The 18,253-nt window shown below is 42.8% G+C and overlaps 1 protein-coding gene across 1 annotated transcript in view; it reads right to left on the reverse strand.

The window, feature by feature from the left end:
• The window catches only part of CUX1 (cut like homeobox 1), a 3,879,009-nt gene that overhangs the window by 53,441 nt on the left and 3,807,315 nt on the right, over positions 1-18,253 (reverse strand). Inside the window, exon 22 of the mRNA XM_044054027.1 lies at positions 6,869-6,933. Coding sequence (XP_043909962.1) covers positions 6,869-6,933 — 65 coding nt within the window. The remainder of the gene's footprint in view (positions 1-6,868; positions 6,934-18,253) is intronic.

Genomic DNA, 18,253 nt, shown 5'->3' on the forward strand with positions numbered 1-18,253 from the left:
GAAACTCAAAAACGAAAATTTCAGGAGTCAGCCGAATGGCACTTGCGAACTGCTTCTGCTTTGGGCACCGCACGGCAAGAAAGACTGATGTAATGGCATCGGCTGCATGCTTTATACCCCTGATGACCTGATGTCATGGAAGAAGCGACAGCATCCGACGCAGAAATCCAAAGACTTTGGTATCCAGGCCAGCTGAGGGCTACCTGCAGGCAGATAACCGAAATGTGAGGACTGCAACAGTGAAACACGAAGAACATCAGAAATTTTAGCTTAATATGTGATCATGGGGGAAGAAATGTTCAATGATAAAAACTGAGAAGAAGCAGCTACCACAACGGTGTACCAAGGATAATAAAAAAGCTGATTTGACTGAATGTTAAAGAACTAACAAAAAACTGTAAGAAGTGAAACTTGGTTAGTGGACTGTTGGAAAGATATATAAGTATATTGTGAGTAGATTCAGTGGCAAATATTGAATGCCAGCCCAACAGGACTCCACTGTGCAGATTAACCAACATATGACTGAGGTGAAAAGCAGAATGGCGGAATTAAGTGTAAAGGCAGAAAATGTAGATATTCAAGTTTTTGCAGTGGAGGACAATGCTAGCAGAAATAATGTGAGACTGACTAGAGTGTTGGACAGAGAAGGAAGACTGAAATTACTTAATCTCGTGTGTAAATGCTTCTACAATTTTACTATCTTAACTCAGCCAAGTTACAACAATTTTGTTGTCTTTTAATTCAATATAATATATGTCAACTCTATATTGTAGTGATGTTCTTTTTGTTTACCATGCATCTCAGGCTTAGCCTGCAATTGGTCATTGTTGATCAGTGCTCCACCCTGGTAAACAAATATTAAGAAATGCATTTTTTCAGGTGAACTCAGACTTATAATATTTCCATTTTTCAGTAGGTTTGTGCAAAACCAAAAATACAGCTACTTCTTTAAACAAATCAAAAATTGGAATATCTGCTATTTTCCAAGATGCCATCAAACTGCAGCAGTGCCTGGCAGGAACAAACGATGCTTATGATTTTCATCTTGCATCTAGAAAAGAAAAATAATATCCTCACACGTGTACTAGGTCTCAAAAATATGGAGGTGGTACACCAAAGCATCTGAAACAGCTCAATGTGACGATACTGTGAGGCTGGATACTTTAAAATACAAGCTGCAATTCAAACAAGAAATGGTATATTGTGAAACTCTCTGTTACAGCTTTAAAATGTTTTTCAGTAGACGCTTAACCCCCTTCACACCCATGGCATGACAAGGTTGTGTCCCACATCTATATACCCAACTCAGAGATTGCTGTAACTCAGAGTAGGCAAATACTCTTGAGATAGCACAACTTCAGACGTAGTATATATTCCCCCCACATTCATAAGTGCAGTTCTGTTGTTTTGAGAGTTGCAGCTACAGTACATGGAATTTCAAAAGCCCCCCCCCATGCAAAAACACATTATGGGATCACATCTGTTAAAGTGCCATTACCTAGAACAGAGTCAGTAATTAGATGTGTGAACCATAAGGGGAAGGTTTCCACAGTTTTAGGATTTAACAGCTCCAAGCACTCACCACACAAAGTGACACCAGTCTTTGCTACTCTAGGCACAGAATGCCTCAAGTAATTGCTAACTTTATGGATATATGACATCCCACAAGGACAGCAGCATTTTAGCAGGCAAGTAGCAAAAGACCAAGTATCACAAGTATTATCATCATTTGCTCCTGACACTGAGGTAAAGGCTTACTCACAACAATCTTGAGAAAACATTTTCATATAATTAAAAAACTCGAAGGACATCAATTTGCTAAGTTAATGTTATTATACTCTACATATGAAACAATATTAACATATTTACTGCCCCCTGGACAAAGGCAGCTCCTGAATGCTTCATCCTATGCATGGGGAGTCCTCTCAAATTACTTATGTATGATCCCAGTTATTCTTATTAGAAGTAATATATAAGTATCGACCATAGGATGTATAAAGCCAATCTGTTATCAAATGGGATAGGTTATTTCGAGCACAAAAAAATGAAATTGTCTATGCTTAAAATGGCCCACAAAGGCAGCTAGCCTAGCAATTACCTATAAACCTATATACTTTATTTTAAATTTAAAAAAGGAATACCATATTAGTACATGTGGAAATCAGTGACTATCTTAAATTTATTTATTTTCCTTTACATTTTGCTGACCAAGCCTTACTGTGCATACTTCAGTTTTATTAAGGTGCCCCCCCCAACCCCCACAATACACTGGCTGTATTAATAAGAAATATAACAAGTAAAAACAGACAATAAAATAACACATGAAAGCTGAGTAAAAAATAACTTGCAAGGTAAATAGAGAAAATAACTAAAAATAAATCATTCTACACTGCCAAAGCTATTTCGACCAAACACGTTTTGAGTGACATGCAAAAGCTTGTCATGGAAGGACACTCCCGAAACTATCAATCTAGTAAGTTTCACAGATGAGTAACCTGAAAAGTAAATGACTGAGTACCAAATGTCTCAAGGTGGACCTACAGAACTGCCAGCAACCCCTAGGCAGTTAAGTTCAAGGACCAAATAATGCAATATAGCATAACCAGCTCTTTCAGACGAAATTCAAGAATGGCCATTTAGTTAACATTAACATCTCGAACAGGATTCGACATTGGGTTGGAAGCCAATGAAGACTGTGCAGAATAGGCACAACACAACAGCAATGAAATACAACAGTCAGAAACCTAGCAGCAGAATTCTACCATGTATGCAAATGATTAATCTCACTGTTAAGGAGTCCCAGGTAAAGGGGGCTGCAGTAGAAAGTACAAGAAGGGGTCTATATTATATTCTTGAAAGCCAACAATATCGAAGCTGATATTGTCGATACGAGAAGAGCGCACAACACTGAACGTGTAAATGGAAATCTCCGTAAGGGGAGATTTCCGTTTACTGCAATGTAGTGCGGTCTCGGAGTTGGTATACTTAAATAGCGGGGAGTGTGGGGGGTACGGGGGGCTTGCCCCCCTGCTTAAACCCATTAGGGCACTATTTTCTTTTTTTGTTTTGTTTTTATAAGTTTGATGTTTGAAGACATCGACCATATGGTTTTCAATGTTTTCAACCGTCGATCTTATAATATAGACCCTACAAAAAGATACCAAGGTGTGAACAACAATTGAGAGGGCCAGCTTGTGATAAATGGCACTTAATCTTGGAAATATTTTGTAGATGGAAACAAGCTGATTTTACAGCTTTGTCCCTTAAGTGTGAACTTACAATCCAAGATTACACCTAAACTATGCACGTTGTCAACAAACTCAAGCTTACTGCCACCATAAATTATGCACTTAGAAAATAAAGGGCAGAATGAATGGCCATAATCTTAGTTTTGGAGGTGTTAGGTTTTAACTGATTAAAACTAAGCCAAGAATGTATGCATCAAGGTCATCAGCAAGGGAATATGTATTTGCTAAGACATCTTGTGGAAAGGATTGTTAGAGCTTGGTACCATAAGCAAAACTATGGTATTCTAGCCCTCACTTTCTGTGGGAGAACTTAGAATGAGAGTGAGTGTTAACATGACAATAGCGTGCTAACCCTCAGTCTCACTGCTAAGACTTCCCAGTGGGCACATCTAAACTGAAACAATAATGGGTCTAAGTTAGAACGATGTGGTACTCCACACTTCAGAAGATATCACAATTCTGGATGAAATCTGAGTGCGGCCTGAGAGGTAAGGCAAAAAACATTTTAGCACCACAGAGAAAATATCACAGTAAGTAGATAAATGCTCAATCAAGAAACTGTGGTCTACTGTATCAAATGCTGCAGAGAGATCCAGGAGGACCAGTGCAGAATATTACTACTGGTTTCAAGCCATTAAGAGATCACTGACAAGAGCAGTCTCATTACTATGTTGAGTGTGACATCCTAACAGAAAGCATTCCATAAGCCCATTGATTGTTAAATGTCCTAAACTGCTTGTACAAAACCTTCCCATTTACCTTTCTCAAGAATTAAAGTTTTAAGATTAGGTGGTAATTGTCAAGCATATTATGTCTAGAGAGCCCATTTTCATAGTGGATCTCGAGAAAAAGACTCCAATAAATAAAGTCTAAACCATGCAACTTTCAAAAATTGGCAAGTATAAACAAATAACATATGCAAAACCTACTCTAGTTTAACAAGTTCCAAAAGACATGCGTGAATGGGCGTGCCTTCGCTGAAGGTTGGTCGTCGGGCTGGCAACTCGGCACCATAAAAATCGACTGCCAATCATTAGCGGACTGGAGTTCAGCTGTGGCGACCCCTAACTGGGAAAAGCCGAAAAGACAAACAACAACAACTCTAGTTTGACAAGCATCTTGTTTTGCCAACACCTGAGTAGGGATGAGCACCATTGTTAATACCACTGTATTGGAGGAAATTGTAAAACTTCCCACTAGAGGCTCTAATACCCTTGACCTAGTCCTTACTAACTTAGCACCTGTCTTTATCTCACCTTGCAACTTCTCATCCCTGGTTAAATCTGACAGAACTACCAATCAGCCAAATCAGTTCTCTGTCAGGCCTAGTGGTACCATCCCACCACCAAATGAGATAATCTATAAGGACGTCTTCAGAACATATCTACTTTGGTGTGTAGAAGTCCTATGCAAAATTCCTAACAATCCTCTGCAAGTGGATCCTACCAACAGGGCAGCTGCATTCACCTCCAACTTTTAGCAGCACCTAAACAACTGTATAAAAAGTCAGTACCTGCCTGCCCTAAATGTAATGGTAAATTCAGGAATAAACCTCTTTGGTGGAACTCCAGTATTAAAGTAATGAAAAGTTGTAAGAAATTCCCAACCCCCTACCCCAAGACCATACGTAAACATTCTAGCAAGGAAGTTACGAGAACTATTAGAAAATGTAAATCAAAGTACAAGCTTAAGGTTGCTACAGATACCAAAGGAAACTATGAATCTTTCCTCAGTTATGTCAGCAAATTAGGGAAACTGTCTAACAAAGCACTGAAGCCATTCATAATAATATCACACATTCTGATCCAAAATATAGCCAATAAATTAACAGACAAACTTAGTACTAGCTCTACTCCACCTACACACACATTTGCCTCAATTATCACAGAAAATGTAGTTTCCCCAGAAATCACCTTGGAAAAAAACCTTAGAATCCCCATTAGAGGTGAAAAATAATACTTCTACAGGACCAGACAGCATACCAGGTGGCATTCTCGTCAGTGACAAGTCTGGATTATCACAGCTTCTACTTAAACTGTTCACCCTCAGCATACACACAGGGTTTGTGCCTGATGCCTGAAAAACAGCTCCTATATAAAGATGGACCATCTACTTATCTGAATAATTATTGGCCCATCAGCCTCAACAGCCTTATATGCAAAGCCATAAAACATATCATAGCAGAACTCATTTATTCAAACACAGATAACTTAATTAATCTAAACCCCAATCATTATGGTTTTGTGAAGTGTAGGTCCTATCTCCTAAACTTTATAAGCTTCTTTGAAAACGTTACAGAGGCTGTTTATTGTGGCCACTCCATGCACACTTCTTATCTTGATCTGGACAAAGCTTCTTATATTAATCCCATTGCTACTACTGAAAATTTAGACAAATTTGAGATAAACCCTACTGCAAGTCCTGACACTTCAAAACCTAACAGATTCTGCCTGATTCAGTGGCATAGAGGGGATAAACCCTGATGATGAACCACACTACCTGAGTTGATTAGTGGCTCAAGCTCTGGAGAATCCAGAAGGAAGATGATGGGAGTGAGTGGTTGCTACCAGCTTGCCCGGCCTGGGGAGAAAGATGGCTCTGACTCGCTACTGGGTGACACAGACAGCGAGAGACATAGCACTAAGAGTTGCATCCACAGAGTTCTCAAGCAAATGCTGTTCTTGTGTAAATGTATGAGCCAGGGAAGTCAGAACAGAGAGGTAAACTTTTCATGGCAGCTAGCTAGTAGGTATCTCAGAGAGTTGCCTTGCAGGTGGAGAGAGATCCAATGGAATTGATATGCCCCTTCACAGAACCAGAAAGCTAGTCATCTCTCTAAAATTCATATCTCACTGCTGTGAAATGGATAGTCTGGTTAAGGTACCTGGGCTAGAACAAATAGGCTTGAGTGTTCTTGCCAAGCCAGGGATGCCCAGGTCAGACCTCTCAGAATGAATGGGTTGACAGGGTGCTTGCAGGCTAGCTATTAGGGTCCTGTAGAGGTGGAAAATAGCTAAACAGATTCTGACCAAGTACAGTAAATTCTGAACCTTGCTGTTACACTTTTAACTAATTTTTGCAGGGGGAAGTTGACTCCCTGCACCCCTATTACCTTTATATATGCTAACTTCAAGACTGTTGTATGTCAAAGAAGTGGAAAAGCACTGACATAGCACAGCTTTAAAGGTAGTACTTCATTCTCCCTAAGCATATCCAAATTTCTGCTTTTCTGAATATCACAGTTACTATTTTCTGACTTTCAAACGACACCCAAGTAATTCCAGCTTTACATCTCACAGCTTGGGACAAGTACATCTCAATGTAAAAAAAAAAAAAAAATCATAACATTATTGAACATAACACTTCAATAGCAATTTTTAATGAAAAAATTAAAAAGTGGAACAGAAAAGAGCTACCGATAGAAAAAAGTCCACCAAACAAAAATGAATCGGATTTCCTAAACTCAAAGTACAGATGCAAATAATCTCCACTGACACAGTTCTGGGTTTACCTAGTTCACAGCTCTTTTTATGTGACAGAAGTGGTACAGAAGAAAAGTAAACTGATATCAGCTTAAAGTAATAGTAAAAGTTATTGGATCACCATGTCTTATCACTCACCTCTTGGCACAGTATGTAGTACAGTCTCTGAATGCACTCTCACTCCAAGCAATCTTATACAGCACCTAAAAAGCAAAACCATTTTGTTAGTGCCTCTTCTGATTTCTCTTTTCCAGCTTGTGCAGACAGAAGCATTTCCCATTTACCACTATAGTGTTAAACAGTCTTGAAGATCCTTCATTTGTACCCCCTTGTTTGTTCTGACACTCTAAGACAGAAAAGTGTGCAAAAACATGAAATAACTGAATTTCTGTGCTTCTTTTACAATGCATCCAAGTTCACGTGTTTCTTTTAAGTGCTACCGACATTTAGACTACTAAATTAGTAGTCTGATAACAGTTTCTGAAGCTGCAATTTTACACTGGGTACTTGGGTCTTAAGTCAGTAGCTTTTACTTTATGATTGTGTGGCTGATTATAATGTGTTCTGTTTCATAATCTGCCCATATCAGAGTTCTTGCACTTTCAGGCTACCAGATTCAGCACTGAACAAGCTACTTATTTTACCTCCCTGCATCTCCTTTTGAAGAGTGGTTCCTTCATCTGTTGTTTCTCATCTTCCCTATTCAGTCTAGCTGCATTCAGGGGCATCCCAGGAAGTGAAAGTTTAAAAGGACTGATTAATATTTATTGGGGTACATCAGTTAAAGGTTATAAGAATTTCTACCCGTCTTTTTCATCAATGCACCTATATTACAAGGTAAAAGTAGACCTGATACCAGAGTGTCCCCAGTTCACTTGTAGGTAATGTAGACAATACCAAAGCCCCTATTTAGAAAATTGGTACTACTGCAGCTGAACATACAAGGAAAGGCAATAATTGTCTTGAGCAGTTAAGCTTTCTAAAGCTTGACATCCATTTATACAAAAACATATCTAACTTGCACCACTACCAGAGAATTTTCCAACTAAATTCCTCAAAGCAGATGTCAAATACTACAGGGCAGCATGGTAGATAAGTAAAATTAAAACATTGCTTTCATCATTAATGTTAAACATTCTAAGTTAGAGGTCACTCGGTAGTGGGATTAAGAAAATAATCACTTATCCATGAATCTGAGAAAACCAGGAATTAGTACATTAAGAGTTATACCTTTCAGCTGTCCCTGATTTTGCAGAATGTCTCTGGCATTTTGGCATATTTTTCCCTCTCCCTCACTGATTCTCTAGTAAATCACTGAGAACTGCAGTCAGTAAATAAAGTCAAGTTTTGGACTTCCAAGGTGGCTGCATACTGATCAACAGCTTTATTTCAGCTCTCCCAATGTGAAAAAAGAAGCTGTGAAAAAGAGCCAGCAATACTGTCTGCTTGAGTAAAATTCAGTTACTGACTAGTAAGTACGCTGCTTAGATGCCAGCAAAGAAGAGATTTAAAGAACCTGAAAGAAAATCAACTAGAAAAGGTAAAGAGAAAACACTCCCCTGGATTTACGAAGCCCTTTATAGCATGCAGGATTAGTCTAAGAGCTGTTTTTGGCAATATGGCTGACGTGCGATCCAGGAACGAGCTCCCGGGACTTGCACATGAGCTCTTAGGCTAATCCTGCACGGACCGAGCTCCTGTATGCAAAGTACCCTCATTTTCAGGAGAAAACCATGCAAATGAGGGTAATTTGTGATCCAGGAAGCTGGCAGCTGTCAGTGCAGGAAGACTGCAGTCTGCAGAATGTACTCAGTTAGTAACCGAGTACATTTCTGCAAACTACAAAACAGAGCTATGACAACTCAAAATAAAGGCTGCATATCATTGAGGAAGCATGCCAATGGCCAAGTATAAGGCCATTGGCATTGCAAACTGTTTCAAAACTAAAAAATTCAACTTTTATTTTTTTTTCGCCGATCTCGGCTGTTTAAGCATAGGGCAGCAGCGTGCAAATGGGATCGGAGGGAATATAAAAAAATAAACTTATAAGGAGCATTCAAACTAAAAGCAGTATTCTGCCATGCAAGTCAATGGCAGGCATAAGACAACCTGGCCAGTGAGTAATGGTTGCTAAGAGGGGAGGCTCAGTGTGGGACATGTAACGATGCATTAGCAGGCAGTTCTATGCAAATGAGGGGAAGGATAGTGAATCCCAGATTTCTGCAAGGTGTGAAGCAGGTCCCAAGAGTGTAACAGAAGAAAAAGCTGGGTGCAAGACTAGGATATAGATGACATCATGGGTGTGTATGTCAGGCATACTGTAAGTGAATTGGAGCCCTGTGGCCCGGGACTGCTCCTAGCTTAGCACAGCTAAGCTAGAGGTGTGTCCAAACTGCCTAGCACTCCTTGCAAAGTGTAAGCGGGTGTGCGCCGCGCACTGGGTTTCACAGGAAGAAAAAGGAAGTTAAACCAGGAAATAGCAGCTCTGTGCACATCTGAGTACTCTGTTTGCGCTGCACACACACAGGCTTAAACAGGGAGGCAATGGGAAGGGAAAACAGCAGTAGGAAGGTAATCAAGGAGAACTAGCTGAGCTGCCAGGTGAAATGTATCAGAATCAGCTAATTACACAGGCAGCAGACCAGCCCAGCCCAGAACACCACTATAAACTAAGCAAACATCTTCTCCCCTGGTTTTTCCACACTCTACACCACCGGTGTATACAAGCAGGGAAATTTTAACAAATAAACCTACAAAATGAGAAGGGCTGCAGCAGGCAACATAGAGCAACATGTGCAAGAGGCTGAGGGTGGTGAGGATGTGAATGCTGCCAAACAACCCACAGTGAGGAGAAGGAGAAGAGTGTACAGACCCAGAGTAACCTACCAGGGGCTACATGAGCTGGAGCTAGTGGAGCACTATAGGGTGGACAGAGACCTCGTACAGCAAATCGTTGAGCTGTGCAGGCCACACCTGACACATCAAACTGGCCAAGGGGAACCCATCCCAGTGGATATCAAGGTATGTGTAGGCCTAGGTATACTAGCCACAGGTACCTCCCAAAGCACAACTGGGGAATTCATGGGCATCTCACAGGCATCAGCATCCAGAGTATTCCACCAGTTCCTGGATGCCATGTCAGCACATGCCAGTGAGCACATATATTTCCTCAACACACGTGAGGTGTTGACCAGCAATATGCATCTCTTCCATCAAATAGCAGACTACCCTGAGGTAGTGGGTGCTATAGACTGCATGTACTTACACATCAAAGCACCACCGGTGAGCATCTTAGGGCCTACATCAACCGCAGGGGCATCCCCTCCATCAACTGCCAGGTCGTATGTGATGCCCAGGGCATTATACTGAATGTGTGTGCTGGCTGCCCTGGAAGCTATGAAGATTCACACATATAGCAACTGACGCAGCTGTACCACAGATTTGCCGATGTGGACATTCCCTACGGTCACCTAGTGGGGGATGCTGGGTACCCACTGGAACCGTGGCTGATGACACCCATCAGAAATGCACACACACCTGAACAACAACACCATAATGAGGCACACACACAGGCCAGACATATAATAGAGTGTGTGTTTGGGATGCTCAGGTCACGGTTCCAGTATCTGGATACATCCGGTGGAGCCCTGCAGTATTCACCAGCCACATGTACCCAAATTGTTATGGTATGTGCTATGCTACACAATATGATCCTGTGGAAACAGCTGCAGCAGGAACAGCATGGGGCAGGACCACACAGCCCCCCACCAATGTCAAGGCCTGTAAAGGCACAGAGTGACTTGGAGGAGGAACAACCTGAGCCTGCCCCAGTAGGCAGAAGGGGGCGTGCTCACTATGCCCTGGCCTTGGCAAAGAGGCAACGCATAGCATATGCACTGACACAGTAGGGTCCCAGGGAATGACACCTCTCTCTGACTCGCACAGACAGAAAAAGGGATGCCAAACATGACACTACCTGTACCCAACCATGTATAGGGAGTGTACTATGTACATCTGATATAGGCAGCCCTCCAGCACCATCCTCAAGTCTGGCACATCCTCAAGGTAAGTCAATCAACCTACCAATTGCCAAATGGAGTAGAATGTGTTTTTACCTGTAGCTATGGTATGGATGTGACCATGCAAGGAAATTGGGTGGCCAAATGTCAGGGCAGCAGACAGTAGACACCCATAGTCACATCATGGCATCTGTAACCCATACTGGAGTCACCATAGTAGCCAGTACTACACAGGGTGACAAAACCCACTGCAGGAAATGGCCTGAGTGACATGTATGTCCATAAGAGCCAAACATGCCAGTCAGGAAGGTTCACATACCCAACAACAGTCTCAGCCAGCAGGACAGGTGAAGACAAACACAAACAAATGCTGTACTATGGCCTATGAATGTGCCCTATGGGTAACCCCTCCCCCAGGCCTACACAGAGAGACCACAGCAGGCCAGGCAGTTGGATGTAAGTTGTGAAGGCTAGGAAGTCAGAACCGAATATGTAGGTAAACAAAGATAGGATCTGTAGTTCACTGGTAAGCCTCTAGCCAGCAGGACAGGTAAGACTACAGACTGAAATGGAGTACCAGACATACCAGTAAAGTCCTAGCAAATGTGTACAAGTGTCAGGTGTGCCCCCCCCCCATCCAACATAAACTTATAGTAACAGTCAGGTGTGCCCCCCACTCCTGTGTAGAACAGTAGAAACAGTCAGGTGTCCCCCACCGCTATGCAGAAATGTAGCAACAGTCAATGCCAAATAACCAATGGATACCCTGCAGACACATCATGCTACCTGTCGGTTTACAACACAAAGGTCAGCACCGCAGTACAAACTACCGGGACTTGATCCACACATGCAACACAGACGGCCATACTGGGCCTGCTCACACACTTAAAGGAATGAAGGCAATGTCAGTCAACAACATACTGAGAGGTCATACTGGGCATGCTCACACACAAACACATGAAGGCCATGTATGCAAACAGCAGTGGACCAGACATATCTGGCAGTCACAGTTCTCAGTGCAGACACATGTCAGTATGCACCACTCCTGCCTTACACACACAGTGGATAAGAATACAGATAAATATGTAAGGACAACACACGATAATAAGCCACAAGTACACGGGCATAGATGTGTAGAAGAGGGTGACCGTGACAAGGAGCCATGCAGGCCTGTCCCAACCGGCACACAGCTAAAGGGCCCCCAACACATGAGGTGCAGATGTAACCCACTGCAGATACTAGCCACCAGTACCTGTCAGCATGACAGACTATGTGGTGCACATGCCAGCTGTGCAACAAGACTGTACAAGGAAGTAGCCATCTAGTAGCTGTATACATGTACCTGTGACATATGACCCCATGTGTGCCCGCATGTGGCATGTCAACCCCTACATGAATGGGGTATGGCCCATGCACACACTGCCCTCCCCATAGCAGTCATATGACAAGCCTGCTGAGGTCATCCAATGTGAATGACACCTTTGGGAGAGCTATAGCTCAGTAATATGCATGGCACATCCCATAAATGTGTACTGCTATAGTGATAGACTAGTTAGGTAGTAGTAGTACTAACCCCAGACCTGTCAACTGTGTGAGTGCATGTTTGTGTGCATGCCTGTCTGTCTCTGAATGTGTAGAGAGAAATGCCTGTTAGGCTAATTACACCCCGTACAATACATATATTCAACCTTGGCAAGCCTGCTGATGTCACTCACCTAGAAATACACCTCTGGGAAAGTGATAGCCCAGTAATCGCCGTAGCGCATTCTGTAACTGCGTACTGCTGTAGTGTAATAAACTAGTTAGGTAGGTGTTCGAACCCCAGACCTGGCAACTGTGTGTGTGTGTGAATCTGCGTGTGTATGTGTGTTTGTGTGTGAATCTCTGTGTGTGTGTGTGTGTGTGTGTGTGTGTGTGTGTTTGTGTGTGTGTGTGTGTGTGTGTGTGTGTGTGTGTGTGTGTGTGTGTGTGTGTGTGTGTGCACGTGTGTGTGTGTGTGTGTCTGACTGAGTAGAGAGCAATGCTTTTTAGGCTACTCTCACTCCATACAATACATATACTCAACTCTGGCAAGGCTGCTGATGTCACTCACCTAGAAATACACCTCTGGGAAAGTGATAACCTAGTAATCACCATAGCGTGTCCTGTAACTGCGTACTGCTGTAGTGTGATAAACTAGTTAGGTAGGCGTTCAAACCCCAGACCTGGCAAGTGTGTGTGTGTGTGTGTGTGTGTGCTTGTGTGTGAATCTGTGTGTGTGTGTGCCTGACTGAGTAGACAGCAATGCATTTTTGGCTACTCACTCTGCGTACAATACATATACTCTACTTTGGCAAACCTGCTGATGTCACTCACCTAGAAATACACCTCTGGGAAAGTGATAGCCTAGTAATCGCCATAGCACGTCCTGTAACTGCGTACTGCTGTAGTGTGATTTAGAATGATGGTAGGGTTCCATCTTCATCCATGGCAGTTCCGGATGTTTTGTGTGTGTTTCAGTGTCTCTGTACGGGGCAATGCATTATATGCTACTCACTCGCAGTACATTACAAATACCCTACTTTGGTAATCCTGCTGATGTCATTCATTGTGAAATACACCTTTGGGGAAGATGTACTTCAGTAATGTCCATGGCGCGTACTATAACTGCTTAGTGCTGTAGTGTAGTGAACTAGTTAGGTAGGGGTTCTACTCCCAGACATGACAGGTGTGTGTGTGTGTGTGTGTGTGTGTGTGTGTGTGTGTGTGTGTGTGTGTGTGTGTTTGTAACTCGTATCCTGTGTAGAGGTGGTTGTGAGTGTGTGACACCTGTGGGCAATGTGGAGGGGTTTTGTTTATTTCATGTATGGTGGCCCTACTATATATCACAATGTCAACCATACAGGGATAACAGATGTAAATAGATGAGAGGCTGGGGTGCAAAGCCATACCCATACATGTGACATCAAGGCCAGACAATCACAGTTAGCAATCCCACTGTGCCTTCACATGTGACTCACAACGGACATACCAAGCCTGACAACATGCCCTCTATAGACAGATGACACTGACATCAGGAAATGCTGTTAGCATGCTATCAATGCAAATGCAGGCTAAACTTGCTGACCATTACCAGTCCCTGTCACAGGTAGGCAAGACTGGCACATCTGATGATAGTCTGTGTTCACAGCATAGGCCAGACACCCCAGGTACAGTTCCACATGTCACTGTACATGCATGTGGGAGGTGTGCACATCCTAGACACCATCCAAGTCATGGACTAGGGAACACATACATGGCAAGTGATGCACAGCATTGGCCACACACAATAGTCACCCAGGTGAATGGATGAGGGATGCAATATCCACCTGTGTGGGCAAATGCAGAAGCTGCAGGCCTGAGCCACAATGCAGACCATTGTCATGTGGCCTGATGCCAATGTATACCCATTGCCTTCCCTTGTATAGCCTGCTGGCACTGTTGACCACCACACACCCGTGCAGACATGCACCCATGCATATCAGAACTGACACCCTGAGTGTTCGTGTGTGTGTTGTATGGTGCATATGTCCACATGGACACTCACTACACACCCCAGGGCACAGTGAAGCATGCTGTCTGATGTTTGACACCCCCTCATACTCACTGCCGATACGACCTCCGTATGACCCGTGTGGTTCATGTGTTACCTGCACATTGATGTGTTGTGGCAATCCCACTAGTGATGAGTTGCACTCCTGGTCCTGCCAAGTGTGTTATTGTATGTGCATCTCTGAGTGAGAGTGCCTGTGTTGATGCTAGCATCTGTTCATGCAGACAGGCGCATATACGTCACCTGCTGTATATCTACTGCATCCCTGTTGCAGATGTCACTCATCATCACATATATGTTCTGAGTGCTCCCCACCAGATAACCCATGTGGCGCATCCAATAACTGCATCGAACTGTGATAGCACTACATAGCTGTCGGGGGTATGATACCCTGTGCTGGTAGGTGTGTGACACAAACATGCTTCAGTTTTACCCTCCCACCCCTCCCTGACATGTATTCGCCTCTGTCTGCCTCCCCCACTCCCTCTCTGGTGGATGTGGAGGCCCACACCTGCTTTGCTTAGGCAGCCACATATGTATTTTAAGTGATGTTCATGATCAGCTGATGGCTTCTGCACGAATTGCAGCCCTCCCTTAGCTGACTGCATGTGGAACAGCTATGATAACAATCCCATAGCCAACTGCATGGAAATGCACTCCAGTACCTGGGAACATCATGGTAGTGTTGGCCCTTGTCTGTCACTGTGAGCAGGAAATAGAACTGTTGTTTGGCAAACAGCATCTCAGATGGGTTGGGGATTTACCTCTAACAGCACACTCTGTGGACAGAGGGCAACAAACAGGAGGGGAATGTGCCTGACTTGACTACAGACTGTAAGTGCTGCTATAATTGCATATGGAGTAATGTTGGTTTAACAGTGTATGTCTGGATATGCTTGTAGTAACTGTCGCAATACCTGCCATGTCAGTTCCATGTATATGCGGAATCCCCATCTGCAGGGTCATCTGCAGACTGGGCAGTGTTGTGCCTTTGGTTTCATGTGTTAGCCATGATGCATCTATCTGTGGAATGCAGAATATATTGTGAGGATTGCAGTCTGTAGATGGTGAAGGCCGTGACAGTTACTGACTACATATCTCTCATTGGACATATGTTGCAACAAACCCCCTTACAATGGTAGATTTATGAGGGTATCACAGCAACATGTATATACTGGCCCTGTGTATGGGCTGTCAGCCACACCTCTGTCAACCTTTGCACATACGTCGTGCATGAAGTGGTCCATATGTGCTGTACACTGTAAACAGTGTTATCATATCTGATAACAAGCCACTGATATATCAGATCGCTACACATGTCATGTACAGTAGGGGTTACATTTCATGCCATAACCTGGACATTCTGTGGATGTTTGTACAGTACTGAGGTCTGTGTAGTGATGGTGAATGTCAGAAGTGTGTGTATTGTTAATATGTACTTTGGCCTTTGTACAGACTGTGGTAGATATCATTGTTCTAGCTCCCCTTCTATCTGATGTTACATGCTGCCCCACTGTATGGTACTGTTTTGCATTACATGTTTGTAGGGCCATACACACACATGTCCCATACCACAGACAGCCATCAGACCAAACTGTGTAGCAGCCCAGTATATGTAGGGTCATTCTGTGAGTGGCACATATGAGGATGGTGTAGAACAGATAGTCCATATACTGTACTATTATGCTAGCGTACCATATGTGGCTGTGTTCACATTGGTTGTAGTTATGCATTTTCACACACTGTATCCTACCCTGTGCTGTGACATGGCTGTTGTGCCTGCTATATATGCAGGTACTGTACAATGATATCCTTAGGATGTCTGTCAGTTGCCAATAGCACACATGTTATGAGCAGATGTCACCTTCCACACACACTATGTCTGTGAAGGCAATCCAAATGACAGTAGCAATAGTCTATTAATATACCTGCTATACATACCTGACATCCCATTGCACTACGACTTTGGGACTATAGGGGTTGGGGTAGGGCTACACTCCATGTCCAGGACTTATGGTGGAAATATATGGATATGTACGTATCCAGACAGCCATGTATATATATATATATATATATATATATATATATATATATATTTCTGAGTACACATGTGTAGTACTTCCAATTACCACTGTCATGGCAACCACCCACTATGACTCCCTACATCATGTGGGCGTATTCCCTGTACATTCCCTGTGTGATGGACATCCTTCCTGTGTGTGGGCATAAATGTTACAGACAGCAGGTAGCAATACCTCTTACAGGAGAACCTGCACACTCAGGGCAGCCACATATATGTAAGGAGGATCAGGACATACAGACAAACTGTGAGTAGAGTGGTGTTATGCTTTGTATAGTACTGGTGTTACAGGGTGTGTGTGTGTGTGTTTGTGTACATACTAGTTTACCTTGGAATGCAGTCTGTCTGCATAGCTCACTACTGTGGGCCTATCCTCTTGCTGGACAGAGGTGTGCCTATCATGTGTTGTCTGTCCAGCACACAGGTCCTGTGTCGGATATTACACTGGCAGTGTGTGTGTTGCGTGCTATCAGTACATGGCTACATCCATTTGTGTTCCTGATGTCTTATTCCTGCATAAGGTTATGTTGCAACACATCCTGTAATACCAGCAAGTTCCAGGGTATATAACAGCAATATTGCAAATATGGCCCTGTGTTCCTGGCCTTTGTCCTCCACATATATGACAGGCTTTGTCCTGCTGTGATACGGTTAGGGGTTGTTAGGTAATGGCCTATCATTAATTACTAGTAGCATTCCTGCTATCATCCCAGTCATAGTGTGGACTCGCACAACATTTGTTGGTCAGGGTCCATACATGTGGCAGATACATTGACATTACCACAAGTAATGAATGTCCCCCTAGGGCTTGACTACAGGGTGTAATTGGAGGCTGCTGGACTACATCTGATATTGTTGATTGTTACTTATCTTGCAGGCAAATCCTTTGTCTACTTTTGTATGAATTGAAGGGCTTGGCTGGGACACCACAGTATGTTATATATCCGCACTGTCTGCATCTACTGTTTTGTGTGGGCCTTGCATCTATCACTGGTTATATACATCAAATTCTATGTGCTGTCAGTAATGGCATGCATTATTGAATGGTACACAAATAAAGGTTGTCTGTGTATACATACCTGTGTGTCGTGTCATGTCCTTTGAATTGTGAGTGGGTATATGTGTAATGTAAGTATTCCCTTTGTGGGGCTTGTTGCCACAATACACATGTCACACGTACCAGTTACAGGACTTGTGGCTGAGGGATATACATTGCACCCAGTACGTCCACACAACTTCTACATATGTATGGCTACTAATATCCTTTGTCTGTGTATATGTGTATGTACCCATATATCTCATATATCTTATCTATAAATATATATATATATATATATATATATATATATATATATATATATATACCTGCACATGATTGTCAATGTATAGATGTGTGTGCATATCTGTACCATTGTAAATGTGTACCCCTTCAACATTGTACATTCCCTGCGGTAGAATGGCTTTTCTGCATGATATGTTACAGATATTACCCTGACATGTACAGGTGACTTGGGTTACTGTTGGAGTATTGTAGCTGTGTTGTGGTGGGTCCTGACGTCAAGTACTGCATGTGCTGGATATTGGATTGCACAGCATATCTGGGGGGTTACATAGCAGTAATTACCAGATGTCCCTCATTTGTGCCCCCACTCCCATTAACTGTGCTCATGGTCTGTTATGTTGGACGGAGTGGGCCAGGATTCTGTTCCCATGTGGAAATCATATACACATGTCTATCCGTATATATATATATATATATATATATATATATATATCTTTATATCTATATATATATATATATATATATCTGCATAATTATATATGTGAAACCCCCATATATAGAAGGATAGAAC

This window comes from Protopterus annectens, chromosome 13.part0 (assembly GCF_019279795.1).
Source record: "Protopterus annectens isolate FY-2018-M chromosome 13.part0, PAN1.0, whole genome shotgun sequence".
Lineage (NCBI taxonomy): Eukaryota > Metazoa > Chordata > Ceratodontiformes > Protopteridae > Protopterus > Protopterus annectens.